The 19201-nt window shown below is 46.1% G+C and overlaps 1 protein-coding gene across 2 annotated transcripts in view; it reads left to right on the top strand.

The window, feature by feature from the left end:
- Nucleotides 1–19201, top strand: part of SLCO3A1 (solute carrier organic anion transporter family member 3A1) — a 322035-nt gene that overhangs the window by 257775 nt on the left and 45059 nt on the right. For both annotated transcript variants that reach the window (XM_047795306.1, XM_047795305.1), the window contains exon 5: nucleotides 15330–15494. In XM_047795306.1, the coding sequence (XP_047651262.1) occupies nucleotides 15330–15494 (165 nt within the window). The remainder of the gene's footprint in view (nucleotides 1–15329; nucleotides 15495–19201) is intronic.

Raw genomic sequence — 19201 nt, 5'->3', positions numbered from 1 at the left:
GCGACTAAGTTAAGAGCCTAATGTCATGTTTGACTCCATGTTCTGCGCTGGCTTCTACCAGAGTCAGGCTGTGAAATTGTCTATAGCGGATCTTAACATTCATCTCTAGGTCCCAGAATGCAGTGTTAGATGAGAAGGCCACCTGCTTTGTGTCCTCTGAGGTGGCCTTGGTTGGGACCCTCAGGAGTATGCGCTTAATAAAAGAAGTTCCCCGAAGCAGCCCCCTTCAGGAGCCCCCAGGTGGCTGGAGAGAAGTGCTTTGCTGCTCCTTTGCCACACACAGTGTCCCAGACGCCAAATCCACAGGAGGAGATGGGGCTGGCGGGAGAGTGGGCCTTGCAGGGGACACCATGACCTGCGTGTTGGCAACCCTTTCAGGCACTTCCTCATCCCAAGATGATGGCCCTGCCTTCCTAAGGCTCTGCTGGAAAGAGCTTCCCCTGGAATTGCTCGTCTTTCATCTCTGGGGATACACAGAGAAAAAAGATACAATCATGACATCAAACAGCTCACCATTCATCGTAGGGAGAGGCCAGCAAGCCACCAAAGGCAGCCTCATCTGGCAAGAACTGCAGTCCCAGGCAGCCCTGGAAGTTAGGGAAATACAGCCAACAGGCAGGGAAGGCCCCCTTTTTGGGTCCGAGGCAGAGCTGAGCTGCGTCCTGAGGGACACCACAGCCTCAGAATTCTCAGGCTCCAATGGAGTCACTTGTTAACCCATTTGTTAACTGAGCCAGCATTCACTGAGACCCTGCCAGGGACACGGCGGTGACCCAGGCAGCTTATATTCTGGAGCTTGTAATGTAGCCGGGGAGGCACACAGTGGACAAAGTCAATGACCAGGTCAGCAGTGGACGGGCTACAGCTGAGATGACAAGTGCGCCGTTGGGTCAATGGCCTGAGATGCGCTGCTAGACCATTGCAATCACAAGTTGTGGCCTACGTGTATGTGGCCTCCACTCAGATAATTAATGATTTTTAATTTAGAATTAGCAGTTCCCAGAGGCATCAGGTCCATTAATGGCCCTAAAGGATGTTCCAGCAGGAAAGGAAGGCAGTGAGTGCATCTGGAAGAATCCCCAGGAGCCAGGGCACAGTGGAGCGAGCTATTACGCTAACAAACCAGTTTTACACAGGCCAGCACAAGGAGTAGGGGCCACGGTGGTTCGCAGTCTTTATTTTTTCTCTGTGTGAGACAAAATGTTTTTGCCACGTGGGCATTCCCACCAAAAGTACCCTGCGGTGCTGCTGGGTGCTCCCAGATGCTTCCTTCGATTTGTAGCCTTGAAAGCCCTGCCGGTCTGCAGGCAGCATGCACCACATTTATGGCTGCAGATAAGCGGAGCATCTTTGCACATATCGGAGGAATTAACATTGCTTTACAGATATGAATGTTGCAGTTTCTCATCCATTTCATTTGAGCTTGCAAATGGGTTTCTTCTCTGGTCATCAATCAGTGTCCCCTGCCAAGCTCTTCAGGCAGCAAGGGTCTCTGGGAAGAGCTGGTGTTGGCCTGGGAGCAGCCACTCCACCCTGCTTCCCCACTGGGATGGAGACACCCAGCCTCTTGCTCCTGGGAGAGCCGTGAAACTACTCACCTGGGTTCAAATCCAGCTCAGCCACTTCCTCATCATGCTATCTTGTCCGTGCCTTTCAACTCCCCTTGGCTTTAACATAAGGTGTCTGGTTTAATCTTTACAACAGCTGTATAAGGTCAATATTATTACTTATGACCATTTATAGGAGAAAAAACTGAGCTCCACTTGGGAGACAGAGGACATCAAGCCTGTGGTCACTTTCCAGAGTGCTTTTCCCCAAAAGCAGGCTTTGAAGGTCTGTTTCCAACAAAGTCAAGCTGCAGTGGCAGCCTAAGCTGCAGCTGTGTCAATGCCAGATCCTTAACCCACTGTATCGGGCCAGGGATCGAATCTGCATCCCAGCACTCCCAGGATGTCACCAATCCCATTGTGCCACAGTGGGAATTCTGGGTTTTGCAATTGTTGTAAGAAGGTGAGAGATGAAAAGCTCAGAGTCTTGTTCCAGAACTGTGTGGAAAAGCTGTCACTTCTTGCACAGCCCAGAAGTCCCCAGGTAACAGTCACATAACCATTTTGCAAAGCAGGTGGCAGGTAAACAAATGCTTGGCCTTGTAAAGCTCCGGCATCTCCCCTAGGTCTGCCAATCTGAGACACATTCTTGCATCTCAGCTGGGCCACCAGATAACTTTTCCTTTTCTCCCTGGCTCTAAAGCCCCTCCTCCCTCAACTTGTTCTTCAAAGCATTTTACTGATTCAGCTTTCAGGACCCCCACCCCACATCCTTCCTCTTGTGTCCAGCACTCACTGTGTCCACTCCCCCTCCTTTCCTGAGCCATGAGCCCCTGGGAGCTAGGACTGCACTTAGTGTGGCCTCCTCGAGCCTAGATGCTGAGAGTTTGCAGAACGGTTTCTAAAAGTCTAGATCAGGGGCCTGTTATACACACATGTACAGTGTCATCATTAACTAGTGTTACTCCCACATCCACAGTTTTGTGTTGTATTTGGAAATTGACTCCAGTGTCACTTGCCATGGAGGGGCCTTTACAGTTGGGATGTGGGCCCTTTCTGCAGCCACATGTTTGTCCAGCTTCCCCATCACGTTCTGTACAATTTCTAGAACACATCAGGCACAATCCTCTCAGCTGCTCTTTCTGCCTGGAACCCCCTACCTCCCTTGGCCCATTTCTGGACTGCACTCGGTCCCCACCTCCCCAGGAGGCCCTCCCTACAGCCCGTCTGCACAAACGCTCCCGTATTCTCACTGCTAGATTAGCCACATTCCTCTGTCGCCCTCAAAGTCCCTGCAAAGCGCTTGTTACCCCACTATGTGTTGTGGCCTGTCTGCTTATCTTTATCTTCCCAAAGCTTGTGGGTTCTCCAAGGACAAAGCTCTCATTCATCTTTTTGTTCCCAATGCCTAGGACAGTGCCTCACAGGTAGGAGATACAGGTTGAATGAAGGAAGGAATAAACAAATGAACACTTTCTTGCCAGCATGCATGCACACGCACGCACACACACGCACACATACACCCACAATAGCAACTAATGTTTGTTTTCCACACAGTATCATATTTAATCCCCCCAACCCCATGAGACATCAGTACTGTTTTACGAACAAGGAAATTGAGGCTTACAGATGGAAAAGAAAGGCATTTGAACCATGGGAGGGACTCAGGGCTTATCTTCTTAACCACGACATTGTCCTGTGTCTTCAGGCAATAACCAGACCCTCTATTAAAGGAAAAAGTGGTATCCGCAGATGCTAAGTGACTTTTCAACTGCATGCACTAAAACCCCGGCTGTGGCTCCAGCCACACGGATGTGCCCTAAAGCAATGAGTCTTCTAGACAAAGGTACAGCCTAAAAGGGAGGGAAGGACCAACTTCCTGCAAGCACTTGTGTGTCCTGACCTTCTGATGGATGTCCAGCTGAGATGAGTGTCGCTGTAGCCATGGTTTAAAATCTGAAGGGAGAGCCCACCTTTGATCACAGAGAGAGCAGAGCAATCAAAAGCTGAGTGCTCTTGTCTCCACGCGCTTCACGCTGACTGCCGAGTGGCCTCTTCTGGTCCCAGAAAAGACAGCTGCACCAGGTGACAATGGCAGGGCTGAGCTGGCAGGGTAGGGGTGGGGCTTCAGGCACAGAGTCTTAAAAACCACCCCCAAAATGCAGAGGATGGTTGGCCACTTGCAAAAGCCCTTGCACAAATCTTCCCACGAGCCCCGTAAAGCAGGTGTTGTTCCTAATCTCTGAGCCACCTGTGAGACACAGAGCCCTGGGGCCTTAAACCATGCCGCCAGGTGCCCGTGGCTGTGAAGCATGCAGCTGGGACAGGACCCAGGTCTTGGACTCCCAATCTCAAGCTGTTCCCTCTGTTTCCCATAAAGGGCCATTCAAGTGTTACTGCACTGCCTGAGAAGAAGGAATCTGTCTAGGTGGTTGGAACAGAAGCCCTTACTGTGTTGGAGAAACCTCCACTATTTTTTTTTTTTTTTAATTTTTCAGGCCATATATGGCATACCGGAAGTTCCCAGGCTAGGGTCCAAATCAGAGCTGCAGCTACTGGCCTACACCACAGCCACAGCAACACAGAATCCAAGCCTGTCTGTGACCTATACCACAGCTCATGACAACACTGGATCCTTAACCCACTGAGTGAGGCCAGGGCTTGAACCTGCGTCCTCGTGGATACTAGTCAGATTTGTTACCGCTGAGCCACATGGGGAACTCCCCAGAACTTCCACTCTTAATGTCTACCTGTTCCCTGCCCCAAAGAGAAAATGCAGAGCTCGACTTTAGAAGACCTTCGTTTTTAGGGGAGATGAAACCTGCCTGGATTGATACCTGCCCACCCTTCTCCTGCCCATACCCCTGATGCCATCTGTCAGTGGGTTCTGCTGATCTGACCCCTACAAAATTCTCCATCCTGCTCTTGGGCTCTCCAGCCCTCCCGGCTGCTCTGACCCCTCCTGGCTGTCACCCATAGCAGGATGTTTGCAGAATGCACCTGATTCTGAGAGGCAAAGCCCTTCACGTGGCCACAGCCCCGTGACGTTCTGCCCCTCCAGCCTCACATCATCGGCCTTTTAGCCCTCCGTGTTCCCCAGGCTGCCTTCCTCCCAGGACTTGGCACTTGCTGTTCCAACCACTGGAATTCTGATCTCACCTTCAGATATCAGCTCATGCATTGTGTGCCCAGGGATGTTTTCCTGGTGGCACTTTCTCCATAGCATGTTTCTCTCTGTGTCATATTCAGAATGAGGCCTTTCTAGGACCAATCATTTACTTACTCTGAAAGCTCCATGAGGATTGGGACCAAACCCATCTTTGTCCACGCCCTTGTGCATGACTGGTGCTCAGTACACATCTGATAAATGGGAGGATGCATGGATTGCTGGAGAGGTATGGCCCAGCCCAGCACAGTTTGCTGCTTTTGCTAAAGCTGCCACTCCCAGAGCTTTTGCCTGTGTTTGACCCACCTGCAGACACTGGCTTAGTAGGAGCTCCATCTGTGCTCAGTGTCATGGCTGGTCCACAGGTGACCCCTGTATAGGGAAGAGGGTCTGCTCCTGGTGCCCTGGCCACTGAAGCAGAGGGTCTTCTGGCTCAGTGGCCCAGTTGGCCTGCACTGTGACTTCAGGCTGTGTGTCTTTCCCATCTTCCTGGCAGGCATTTTGCTGCTTAGGCAGGGTGCCCGCTTACCCCCACTGTTGTGCCTCCACTGTTCTGCAGGCGCTCACATGCATTGGCCTGGCCACGGGTCCCAGCTCACACCTCCAGCTTCCGCATCTCTGCCAGGCCGCCTCCATCATCTGCCAGCCAGCAGTCGGTTTCTGCTACATTTTTCTTAATTAGGGGCCTGTGCCTTTTTCCACATAATGTTAATGTGAGGAGCCTGGTGATCTGAGCGTCCTTGTTCTGCAGGCTAAATGGCTGAGTGTTTTTTATCCTGTGATTTGTCTTCTGAAATGTGTTTTCCCCTCGTGTGGACTTCCCATGAAACTCTTCCTTCTTAATTCCATGGCCAAGGAAGCCATCTGCCTTCCTAACCGCTTAGAATTCTGTGCTAAGCTGTGGGTCAGGTGCTGCCGTGGCGCACGAGTCATTTTTACAGGTCCTCAGGGGCCAGCCTGTCAGTAGCTTCATCGCGTCCGTATCGGCATTGATGAAAGATGCGCTGGGGGTTATGTCTGTGAATCAGCCACGGCTCCCCTCCTCAAGCTATTTCAGCAAAGTGCCTGAGATGATCATAGGTGAGGGCACCTAGCACGATGCTTGGCACATTGTGGATGCCCTTCCTGGATTTGGAAGGAAGGGAGGGAGGAAATAACTAGAGAACAGCATTTCCCAGTGAGGGTTCCTTGGAACATGAGTCCTCTGAGGTGTTCAGGGAAAACCAAATCGACAGTAATAGGGAGGAGTGGTTACATAGCCCAACACGTTGGGAAACTGTCTGTATACTCTGGCCCCCTTGGATATTAATACATTGTGTTTGCATTAAAGGCTCTGAAAAGGCCAGCTCTAAGGAATACTGGCTGACTTTGCTTTATGTTTCTCAGACTCATGTGATCCCAGGACTCTTTCATTCATGTTAACTCTCCAGGCCCTCACGCAATGTTGCTAGAACACAGGGTAGAATGTGGCAAGGATTATGGACAGTTCAAAGGGATGTAGTAAGGACCACAGAGGGAGGATTTGAAGATGGGTGTGGAAGGATGTGGCATTTTCAGCTGGATGTGGAAGGATGAGCAGGATCCCCATGGATGGAGGGAGGAGAAGGGTTTCCGGGCTGGGAGACAGTTGTTAGCAGGGGCAGGGGACAGAAATGCTCGAGATGTATGTGGGAGAGAGACCTCTGGTTTGGGGAATAGGATTTAGAGAAGGTCATGATAGAAGGTAGGCTGGTCTCAGGTCCCACACTCAGCAGAGTTCCTGGCATCCAAAGCTACCCCTAAGTCTTAGTAAAATTATGAATGAACTATTTAGGGCCTTGTCATTGCCTGAGACTGGTGGGGTGGAGGTTGGCTTGGGACAGTCTGTGACATGACTCTTGGAGGTCAACGCTAGCATACTGAAGGCTCTGAGAAGGACTGCTGCAAACCCAGCACTTCCTGAAACAGCATTAGGAAGCCTAGGTTTAGAGACAGGCATGTACCTCAACTTGGGTGGTTTGGCCTCAACATTTCTTTTCTGACCATTGCTGTTTCTTGCTCCAGACTTCTCAGGAATGAACCCTCCTATTGTCAGTGTTTTTGTGAATACTGGCCACCACTGAGGTGGGGCACCTTGCTCCCAGCGAAGGTTCTAGGGGCTGGCCTGAAGTTATAAAAGTGGTTTGCTTACAAAAGACTATTTCCTTACTCATTTCCTATCTTTTGCCAACATGGAAAGATGCAATATTTGGGTCTGAATGAGAGCCTTCAGCTTCCCAGTCTCATTTTCCCACCTCGGAAATCCTGTGGTGATCATGTCTCTGACTTTACACTCCTGATGTCAGGAAATGGCGGGGCTGACCCCAATTTAGAGCCACAGCTTGCAGGCACTGGGCATGTCTCTGTGGATGCTTTGTTCTTGCTTTAAACCCGCTAATGGGCAACCACACACTACTCCTCCATGGTGGAGCTGCAAGGAACTTGTGAGTTTTAAAGAATCAGTGGAATTGATGGCTCTGGGTTGTCCTGACCGGTCCACACCCATCTGACACTTGGGTTTCACTGAAGATACTTTTTTCCTGCGGTAATGCTTTCTTGTTTGTTCACTCAAACCACAGCCTTCTCTTTACCATGGAGGTATTACCTTCTGCCTTTTCCCTCACTGAAGATGGGTAGACACAAGTCTCGTAGCTGCTTCTCTCAAAGCTGGCAGTGAGGGGGTACCAGAATCTCCCCTGGGTTCCCGGGGTGGAGATTGGGGGATGGGCTCCTCTGTAGTGATGAGACCACTTGGCTGCTGGTTTGGGGCCATTGCGTGGTGGGTATTCGCTTCCAGGAGGCTAACAGGTACCGCAGGCCTCCCTACCTGAGGGATGGTTTGAGATCTTCCAGAATCAGTGATGCAAATTACCCTATTAGCTTAGTATTCCTATTACCCTCATAGCCCATGAACCTGTAGAATATTATTAATGGTGTGAACATATATTGGTCTCTGTTCCTTAAGAGATGATGATAGTTATTTTTCAAGGCTGTGCAATTTGTTTGTTTTTTTATGGGATCCTTTCCTCTACATTGCATGTATTAAGCATCTGCTCTTACTAGGCACAGTGCCCATGTCTGGGGATGGAGCTGCTCCATCTCAGCTCATGTGGGAAAGACAGGAGGACCCAGGCAAGGGCATCCAGCAGGGTCAGAGGTGCCAGGATGATAGCCTGCCCTGGGCATGTGGGGACCAGCCCGTTGGGTGCTGAATACTCATGCTACTCCAAGAAACTTCGATTTTCACAGGATTTGTTCTACCTTGGCTTTACTCTTGAGCCTCCATGATGGCGTTTTTCCACATCATCATTATTTCTTCCTTCCTCTTTCTTTCTTTTCTTTTTTTTTTTTTTTTTTTGATAATGCCTTGAATACTGTTGTTTATCTCATCCCATCCAAATTCGCCCACCTCTGTTCTCTCCTGCTCATGAGTCCTGGAGGTTGAGAAAGGCCTCACAGTCCCTCATCTTTTAGCAAAATGCTTTTCCACTGATTCAAGGCCCCATCCAGAAACCTGAAGATAGAGAGGTGGGCTCTGAAGTACAGGCAGACCTGAGTTTGAATCTCCCTTTCTTCACCTTTCAGTTTTACCCTTCCAGGTAGGAGCTGTTGGGTTTCAGCCTCACGAGGGAGCCTTTGTTCATTGGGTCTAAGTGGAGGTTGGTAAGGACCCCCCCTGTTGTAATAGTGGTGAGAGTTAAGTGAGAAACCCTTACCACAGTGCCCATCCAACACTGTTGCCAGGCAAGCCTTGGCTGTTATTGTCATAATTACTGAACAGTTGCATAGACTGGCTCCATCTCCTCTTTTGGGAATTCTATCCATGCTGTATTGACAGCAGTGTTATTAATGAGAAAGACAGGCAAGGCCAATTGCAATAGAGATTGAAGCAGAGATATCTGAGGGTCGAGGGGAAGATAACTGGGCCCCACAGTGAGCACTTCCCAGAGTACCTCCCATTCCCGGGGAGGGCGGTGGACAAGGAATTGTGCCTCCTGACTCCCTGACCTGCTGTACAGTGAAGGGGGATCTTGTTGGAAAGCCTTCTGCTCCCAGGCTGACCCACCACAGTCTCTTCCCTGCTCCATCTTCTCACAATGTCTGATCACATAGGCATTTCTTAGGAAGCTCGATGTCCTCTGAGCTCAAGGGGTCTCTCTCTAACAGAGCCAAGGATTCTATTCTACTTATTATTATTAATCCTATTGGATTCTTTTTCATTGATGTATAGTTGATTTGCAATGTTGTATTAGTTTCAGGTGTACAGAAAGGTGATTCACTTATATATGTGCATATATTTTTTTTTCTATTATTTTCCATTTTAGTTTATTACTAGCTATTGAATATGGTTCTTCAGGCTGTGCAGTCAGTCCTTGTTGTTAATCCTATTGGACCTGTGTTCCAGAAGCACTGGGCCATGTACTTTACATGCAGTGGGTCTCATTTCATCTTTGCAGCAATTTATGGGATGGAGTGGTGTGTTCTGCTCACAGACCTACTCCATCTTGAAGCCAGAATTCAAATCCAGTGACCTGGCTCCTTAGACTATGTTCTTAGCCATTATTTTAAACAACCCCATTCAGTGAAACCTTTTCTGTAGTTCAGGGCTCTTCTCCAGGCTCACCAATCCTTTCTTTCTTTCACTCCTGTCCTTTTCCTCCTTCAAAACACATGGACTATGCCCTTAGTCCTGCCAGACATGGCCATTTTCCCCAAACCCACTGGGAATATTTTATTATTCTTCATTCTGAGAATTAAGCCAAACTTTGACTGCCAGGGGTAGCCTGATGCTTAGTCCTCAGACAACAACAGCACTGCGCAGAACCCAGGCCAGAATAACACAAAGGTTACCAACACACTGCGTGGCAGCAGGTGCCAGGGTTTGAGTTTCAGCTTTGCTCCTTTAATCGTGGGACCACTCTCTGCCTTAGTTTTCTCATCTGCCAATGGAAGACTTTAACCATCCCCAGATCACAGTTTTGTTGTGAGGATTGTATAAGGAGATGTGTAAGCAGTTAGAATGGTACTTGGCACACAGGTGATGCTCTGTCAGCGGTAGTCCTCACGATTTCTCCAGACCTGCCTTTCTCTCTCTTGGAGGACCCACAAGTTTGCAAGAAACTCCTTCCTACGAGACTTCCTTCCAAAGACTAGCAGTAGAAAATCTTTTCTCCCTAGAGATTGCTCCCCTACCACTTTTTCCAGCTTTGTACCACTCTGCTAGTTGCAGCTCTATGCTCCTGATGAGAGGTGAAAACGTCCCCCTAGCTGTGATACTGCATGATACAAGCCTGCCTGCCTCCCACCCCAGCTCCCAACTTCTGAGGCTAAGTCTAAAGGTGGGGAGCAAATGGCTATAGGAAACAGTAGGGGTTTGGTGGTATGGTGTGGCCTTGGTTCACAAATTTTTTTCTTTTTTCTTTTTTTTATTAATGAATTTATTAACAATGATCATCACAATCCAATTTTATAGGATTTCCATCCCACAACCCCAGCACATCCCTCCACCCCCCTGAACTGTCTCCTTTGGAAACCATACGTTTTTCAAAGTCTGTGAGTCAGCATCTGTTCTGCAAAGAAGTTCGGTCTGTCCTTTTTTTCTGATTCCACATGTCAGTGAAAGCATTTGATGTTGGTGTCTCATTGTATGGCTGACTTCACTTAGCATGATAATTTCTCGGTCCATCCATGTTGCTAAAAATGCTGGCATTTCATTCCTTTTAATGGCTGAGTAATATTCCATTATGTATATGTACCACGTCTTCTTTATCCACTCCTCTGTCGATGGACATTTAGGTTGTTTCCATGTCTTGGCTATTGCAAAGAATGCTGCAATGAACATTGGAGTACATGTGTCTTTTAGAGTCATGGTGTTTTCTGGATAAATGCCCAGGAATGGGATTGCTGGATCAAATGGTAGTTCTATTTTTAGTTTTCTGAGGCAGCTCCATACTGTTTTCCACAGTGGTTGCACCAATTTACAATCCCACCAACAGTGTAATAGGGTTCCTTTTTCTCCACACCCTCTCTGGCACTTCTTGTTTGTAGACTTTTTGTTGATGACCATTCTGGTGGGTGTAAGGTGGTACCTCATAGTGGTTTTGATTTGCATTTCTCTAATAATTAGTGATGTTGAGCATTTTTTCACATGCCTGTTGGCCATCCATGTGTTTTCTTTGGAGAAATGTCTATTTAGGTCTTCTGCACATTTTTTAAATGGGGCTCTTTGTTTTTTTGCCATGTGCTGAATGAGTTGTTTGTATATTTTAGAGATTAAGCCTTTGTCGGTTGAATCGTTTGCAGGTTCACCAATTTCTATGTGTCTGGGCCACTTCATTAGCTACGGTCACCTTGGAAAATAAGAATTTTATAGGGTTTATGGGCTTTCCATTGGCCTGAAAAAGCTTGGAACACTGGGATAGCCCTAGGATCAAGCTAATTAATAGCCCTTTTCAAACTGAGGCTTTGAAGGGTAGGTTAAACCTTTGAAGAGGAATCTTCTTTGAGAACACTGCAAGTCATTGCAGTAAAACCCAGGATAGGAGGAAGAACCTGGGAGGAAAACAGCAGAACACAAGAAAAGCTGTTGTTTCTGGAGGCAAATCGGCCAGGTAGAGGGGGAAAAAAGAATATTTCTCATGTAAGTAAGGCCCACTGACTCTTCCCTGGGCTTTCAGTCAGATGTTCTCAAAGTTAATGATTTTCACATCTGATCCAAGGCCAGATTAGTCATTAGATATTAAGACAAAGCAGGCAGGCTCCTATCTCAACAAAGAGTCCTTCCCAGTGAAATGGAATTATCTCTGGAATAATTAAAATGCTTGCTGAAGGATGAAAATGTTCCATTAGCTGGAGTCGCCTCTGTTGAGAGGTGCCCTCCTCATCCCCGGATAAACTGGGATGGCGTGATCAAGGACAAGGAGGTTCCGAGGCCCCTGATAGATAATGTGATCAAACAAGTCCTCACAGGCCTCGTTTCTGAGCCACAAAACAACTTTCCTAATTAGAGGATGCTGGTGGTGGTAGTTCAGCAGCGATTTTATTTGTAAGCAAGTGTGGCTATGGTGCCTTCTTCTTCTGAAGTCTCCAAATCTGAAGAGCCTGTGCCGTGACAGAGGAAGTGGCGCCCACCCTAAAAGTGTGGCAAAGAATGGTATTCCTGGAATGTCCCCAACCTACCTACCGATTATTGACAATGTTTCCAGAGTTTAGATATCTTGATGCCAAAGACTATAGTGATTGAGCAACAGTGTTTCTATCTGCCAAAACATGAACAGCTGGAGGCTTTCAAATTCATTTATTACAAGGAAGCACGTGGTCACCTGATGTGATCTGTACCACTTTCTGTGGAGCCTGGTATTTCATGTCATAATCAACTGGTCCCTTGTCATGGGTACATTACACCATCACGATGTACCACACGCTATAGCAAATCGGCTTTCACTCATTAGTTGTGATTTATGATGATGGAGTCTTAATGTCCAGGGGGGTTTGTTCATGAAGACAAATACCTCATTACCTTTGGTTTATGCCTAACATCTTCATCTTTTGTTTTTGTTAAACAGTGCACATTTTTAAACATTACACAGTCAACATCCCTCTAAATATGTGTACAATACTTAATAATGTGGATTTAACAAAGGAAAATTTTCCAACATTTAAACATAGATTTTAACTGTAACCTCTTCTAGGTGTTTATTTGAAATGACATTTCTAAACAACAGATTATCTCAAAAGCTTAAAACCATGTTAAAAATAAAACACACACACATAAAGGCCAGTATACTTGCAATAAAGTAAGGTATGAGTAAATGAATAGCATGGATGTAAAGTTGTTTTCTCACCTTTATTCTTATTCAGACCCTTTTTAAAAATTTTTGTTTTATCCCTGTGTGTGTGTGAGAGAGAATGTGTATGTATGCATTTATTTAATCAAAGAGTCGCCGTCCTAAGGTTTTAGAAATTTAGCAGAAGCCACTGTGGAACAGCTGAGGCTATCTGCACTAGTTCTTGTCTGGTAGTTTGTAGTTATTTGTCCGGTTGTTTCTTGGTTGGAATATGGAATCAGCTGGCTCAGCCTACAGTGATTTTAGCTCTGCAGTCATCTGGCTCAGTCCATTCCCATAACTAAGTTCCTTTTATTATGTCAAAGGATCCTTAAGTCTCTATCTTTTATATAGATTTTCTTTTTTTTTTTTTTTTTGTCTTTTTGCCATTTCTTGGGATGCTCCCATGGCATATGGAGGTTCCCAGGCTAGGGGTTGAATCAGAGCTGTAGCTGCCAGCCTGTGCCAGAGCCACAGCAACGTGGGATCCAAGCTGTGTCTGCAACCTACACCACAGCTCACAGGCAATGCCGGATCCTTAACCCACTAAGCAAGGCCAGGGATTGAACCCACAACCTCATGGTTCCTTGTCGGATTTGTTAACCACTGAGCCATGATGGGTACTCCTAGATTTTCATTTTTGAAACTTGGTATTTTTCCCAGAAATGATAAATTTTAAGTTGTGTGTAACTGCCAGTTCCTGACCCATTGTTCTGTCATTTTGATTTATTGAGCTCGTCTGTTAACATTATTAAAAACTTACGTATCTTCTATTATTATTTTATTCTAATTAGTTGGGCCATTTAGAGGTTTCACCTCTGTGGAGATGAGTTAAGCCTGTGTAATTAGCTCTCTTCTTTAGGACAGCTGGCTAATCCATCACCTTGGAAGGCAATGTTAGACACTGTTCACCTGTTTACTTTTATGACCATGGGCACTGACTGGTTTTCCTAGACTTGGAATAGTACTTCATCTGGGACTCTGTTTTATCTTTTTCTATGCACACAGGTAGAAACAAGTACATCACATGCCAAATGTTCCACATTATTATAATTACAGTAGAGCAGAGGTCCCTAACTTGTCACTGTGCACCACCTTTACAAATATTTGCCTTCTCTCTTTACCACCTGTACCATTATTTACATAAGACTTACCTTTAAATAACTTTAAACCTACTTGTTTTGACCTAGCATCATCTTAAGCTATGATAACTGTGAAATAACACATTTGATATATCACTTTTATCTTAGTTAACTTTTTTTTACTAAGTATACACTGAACTAATGGCATAAATATTGAAATGATGGGGTTGTCCTGGTACCCTCTGGCCCCTTGCATACTGTTAGCACACCACAGTTCAGGCAATCTGGTCTAAGACCACGTACCAGGGGTTCTAATCACTGGAAATATCCACATAACGTGATTACTTTCAAAGGACTTTAATAAAACCAAATCTCTCATTTGCAAAAGCACCAATTAAAAGGAAGTCTTATTAGTGGTTCATGAAGCCATATACTTTAAGAAAAATAGGATACAATAAAATAAAATTGAAATGCATCACTTCAGCAAGACCTGCTTCGGCTCCATTGGTAATTAAAGTGGGGCACAAGCTACAAAGCACTTTTGCACCATCAACTCTCATCTGAACCCTGAGCACCAGGACTGAGTGGGTGGTGGCTTCTAGCTTGGTTTGGGTGATGAGGAAAGACCACTGGAGTTAGTCACTTATGATGGATCGTGAAAATGTGAGAAAAAAAGAATGTTTATATGTATGTGTGACTGGGTCACCTTGTTATACAGTAGAAAATTGACAGAACACTGTTAACTAGCTATAATGGAAAAAAATAAAAATCATTTAAAAAACCCCAAAAAACCACTTGAGGAAGAGGGAATAGATGGAGGAAAGATCAGGGGTGAGAGCATTCTAGTGAAGGGAGGAGCCCCAGTGCAAAGACTCAGGTGGGGAGGATCAGGTACAGGCAGGGTTGGTCCAGAGGGAGGATAGAGCATGATCAGATAGCCAAGGTGCAGACCAGGGGCCATCGTAATAAGTATGGATTTTGGCCATTGAAGAGTTTTGAGTAGGAAAATAATTTGAGCTGATCCCATCAACTGCTATATAGGGAAGGATTCTGTTAGATCAAGAGTGAAAACTAAACCCTAGTCTCCCCAGAGTGAGAGCTCGTGGAAGCTTGGTCAGGTAAATGTGGTTGTGAGAAGGAAGAGGGGGTGGAGGTTGGATTTTATGCATATATATATGTATGTGCATATATAAGCATAATATATATATGTGTATATTTTTTCTTGAAATAGTTAAGTTTAAATATTTTCTTATACAGTTATGAATATTCATCATAGGTATATTGCAATGTCTATACTTAGATATATTGTTATACCATAATTAATACCTTTGTAATTTATAGTATATAATTTATATTTTCCCTCGAGAAACAAACTCAAACTCTTCTTTCTTTTTTTAGATGAAAATAACTTGTGCTGGCTTAGAAAATATTTTAGTTTGCCAGTGCACTCTAAAAAGGCATGGTATAGTCTCTCCTGCTTTAGTCATTGTCAGTTTCATTGATGAAATATCAGTGTATATTTCAAAGCCAGAGTTTTCACAATTAGGGGACTTACAGGTTAGAGCTTTTGGCCTGAACAACAAGGTGACTCTTGATGCTGTTTACTGAGATGGGTCAAAGTGAGATCTTGGGGGAAAAAGGCCTGAGAGTGCAGCCTGTGTGACCTTGGGCCTCTGCTTTTCTCCCTCAGTGATCCCGAAGGTCACCAAGCACCTGCTCTCAAACCCTGTGTTCACCTGCATTATCCTGGCCGCCTGCATGGAGATTGCAGTGGTGGCTGGCTTCGCTGCCTTCTTAGGGAAGTATCTGGAGCAGCAGTTTAACCTCACCACCTCTTCTGCCAACCAGCTGCTCGGTGAGTCTGTTTCTCAGTCCCCTGGGAAGTCGGAGGGAGGTTGATGATGCCTATAATTCTGTAAGAATTGACTGAGACCCGCCAAAGGGCCAGACTGTGCTGCCCCTACAGCATGTATGTATGTTTCATGTGCAGAGGAATTTCAAGGTATATTCTTGGGGTCAGATATACCTGTCTGAGGCATTTGCTAAAAGTACATGATAATAAAGAGCTAAAGTATAAAGTGTGCATAAATTGGTGTGCTCTGGAGAATTTGGAGGAATATGCGATAAAGGCAGAGAGGAATCAAGGTGGGTCTTGAAAGGTGAGTAGGCTTTGGTCAGGAACTTTAAAAAGCAAGAATATTCTTGGCAGCATGAAACCATGGTCAGCAAATACAGAGGTCAGAAGCCATATGCTCCCCTCCATCCCTGTGGCCATGACAGATATAATTAATGGATCATGACTCTTCATCTCCCCAAGCTCAAGCATGACCTTACCAGTCTTTTCAATAGTAGATGACAGGCATCTGCTTCTAATCCTTTGGCAATGATATGCTAAAGAAAACCAGTTTGTGGAGTTCTCATCGTGGCTCAGTGGAAATGAATCTGACTAGCATCCGTGAGGACACAGGTTCGATCCCTGGCCTTGCTCAGTGGGTTAAGGATCCAGCTTGAGCTGTGGTGTAGGTCGCAGACGTTGCTGTGGCTGTAGTATAGGCTGGTGGCTACAGCTCTGATTTGACCCCAGCCTGGGAACCTCCATATGCCTCGGGTACATCCCTAAAATAAAAAAGACAAAAAGAAAAAAGAAAACCAATTTGCCCTCATGAGAAGTAGCATTTATAAGAGTTAAAAAGAGGAAAAGTTAAAGTGATAGAGGCCAGAATGATGGCTACCCTTGAGGGTGGAGGGGAACAGAAGTACCAAGGAGCCCCTGGGGCTGCTGGAAATGTTTTAATGCAAGAGTGTATACAGATTCAAACATTCATCAGTGTCCCTTCAGCTTTGTGAATCTCTCAGGACATAAGATATCAAGTTAAAAAAAAAAAAAAAAAAAAAAACGAAAACCCTACTGCAATGTCATGGCCAGATCACAGCACCTCTCCCTGGGAACTATGAGAGCAGCATAAGCCTTATTTTTCCCCCTTTTTATTAATAATTCTTTATATCCCACTATTTTATAAGTATTTCTTCCAAGAAGTTTTAACAAAATGGAGCCAGCCCTTTAATACCTGTCTGACAGAAATAGGGTAAATTGTGTCTCTGTATAATTAAAGTTACAACCTCTTCGTTATACCTGTGATCTCTCAGCCTTTGCCCTCCAGCACCCGAAGAGTTTATCTCTCACCTCCTGATTTCTCTGCTGTAGCTCCTTACATTCTGATTACATTTGCACAGTTGCTTCAAAGTCGGAACTTTGTTCTATTTCAGAACAGATTCCGAAGTTTTCTAAGTACAAACAAATCAATAGCCTTCAGGGCAGAAGGTCAAAAAACAATCTCACCTTCCTGCACCTGCTGCTTTCCTAGTGACTGTCTGTTAGAGCACTTGGCACAGGAGAACCCTCACCTGCCTCACGGAAAGGCAGCCCAGTGGCCTGTCTGTCGGTCTGCCCATCAAGCGAGCGGGACTTGTGCCCTCTCACCGTGCCCTGCCTGGAACGTTACTCTGATAGCATGGCTCTGGAGGGCTGGCTGCAGGGGGGGGACTGTCATTGGACCTTTAGGGGACAGAGAGGGGCACCAGAAGCATAAAGCAAGGCTCATGTCTGAAAATGCTTCATTAGTAGCTCCTGCAGATCTAGGGAATGGGACTCATGCAGTCATCTGGGCCATCAGTGCAGTGCTCTGTGCCCCCCATGAAGTCATCAGCAGATGGGGCAGAGTTCATAAAAGAGCAACACAGATGATTAAGGGCTGATGGCACTGATTTATGCATGAAGATAAAAAGGACTCAATCTGCATAGGTTAAGGTAATGAGGATAGAGTTTGGGGGAAGTTCTGATAACCACCCACATGCTAAGGCTGCACACACATTGGGGGGGGGGAGGGGCTGATGATGGCTTTCAAAAAAATGGTACCCAAAGCCTGTTATTGCCATAGTTACCATCATCACCAGGTGCCGCTCCCTGCTGCCTCTTACAAAAAATGGAACAAACTGCCACCTGCTTTCTAGGCGTGGGCTGTGGTCATCAGATTCAGTCTGCTTGCTGTTTCATTCATCCTGAACATAATCTTTGAGTGTCCACTCTATGCTGGGCACCATGCTAGGCATAGGGAACCGGGACTGAACAGGATGGAACGGTTCTTGTTCTCAGGGAAGTTGTATCGGAGGTGGAGAAGAGAGAACAAGAAACAAGAAAACTGAAAATACACGAGGCAGTTTCAGATAGTGGGGGGAGCCATAAAAACAATAAAGCAGGGCAAGCAACAGTAGGAAATGCCAGAGTGGGCTTCAGGACCACTCTAGAGACCTGGCAGGGCCTCTCTAATGAGGGCAGGGCCCGGCCGAGTAAAGTCTTAGGATGTTCTAGAAGAGCGACCAACAAATGCAAAGACTGGGAGCCTGAGTTTGGCCTGTTTCAGGGAGAGAGTGAAAGAGGATTGGGCATGGTTGGAGGGGGCAGTGAGGCATGGGGCCAGCATGGAGAGGCAAATAGAAGTGAGGAGGTTGTGCATATCAGCTCTATACCAGGACAAGAAAGAACCCAGCACAAATAATCCAAGAGCATCAGATAATGTCGAGATATTATGTTTTTTTAAAAAAAATATATGACTCGTGCTATTTTCTTTGCAGAACTCAGCTTTCCTGATTATGTTTTTCTCACCCTAATATTAAAATGAATTTGCATTCCCTTAGCACATGCCAGCTGATTGATGTAGTCAGTTGACCTAGAGGTCTGTTGATTGGCAAGGAGGAGGCAGCCTAAACTGGAAAATTGGCCATGCAGCATCTACACAGTGGATAAATGACACATGGTAATTTAAAGCTGAGTTTTAGATGAAGTGAATCTGAATAGAGCAAAAGCAAGCAGGAGATTGGAACCCTAGGATCCTTTGGTCCTCCTAAAATGCCCTGAGTCTCCAAGAATCAGAAATAACAGGTTTATGGTCCTGCTGCCTTGCAGATAGCTCTGTTTATAAGAAAGGGGGAAAAAATTATGCCAGTTACTCACCAGGAGCTACGAAACATAGTGGTTGGATTGATGCTACTTCCTGAGAGGCCATGGAGCTGGTTAAAACACTATCTCCACAGGCTGGTGAGTTCTGGTCCCTCTGTTTAAACAGCCTCCAGACCATTCCTTGTCTCATTAGAAGAAGGGGAGGAAAAATCCCCAAGTGATCTTGAGCCCCCCTTTCTGTACCCCCTGGAAAACACCCTGGGAACGCATCCCAGATCCCTGATGCCTTCCTCAAATGTGCATGCATGTTCCCAGTCTAAGCTGTCTCTTGGTTGTTCCTAAATCAGCTGTGTCTTTCCCATGAGGGTCCTCCACTTGGCGTGAAAGATGCATGATTTGGATTCCTAATTGTTGAGTTTTTTGCGTGTCTGTTGCCCCCGGTTGTCCTTGAGCTCCTGGAGGGCAAAAATGAGGCCCCTAATGGAAACCTCAGGACATGGTGGAGGATGTGGAGAGCGAAGACTCAGGGAATTCTGTCGGTACGGGGCTCAGCCGGGGGCCTGGCGCCCATTGTCTGTGTCGATTGGTCCAGCTTCCCCTGCTAA

Source organism: Phacochoerus africanus, chromosome 9 (assembly GCF_016906955.1).
Source record: "Phacochoerus africanus isolate WHEZ1 chromosome 9, ROS_Pafr_v1, whole genome shotgun sequence".
NCBI lineage: Eukaryota > Metazoa > Chordata > Mammalia > Artiodactyla > Suidae > Phacochoerus > Phacochoerus africanus.
Note: the sequence above shows the minus strand (reverse complement) of the source record. Positions and strands in the feature narration are given on the sequence as shown.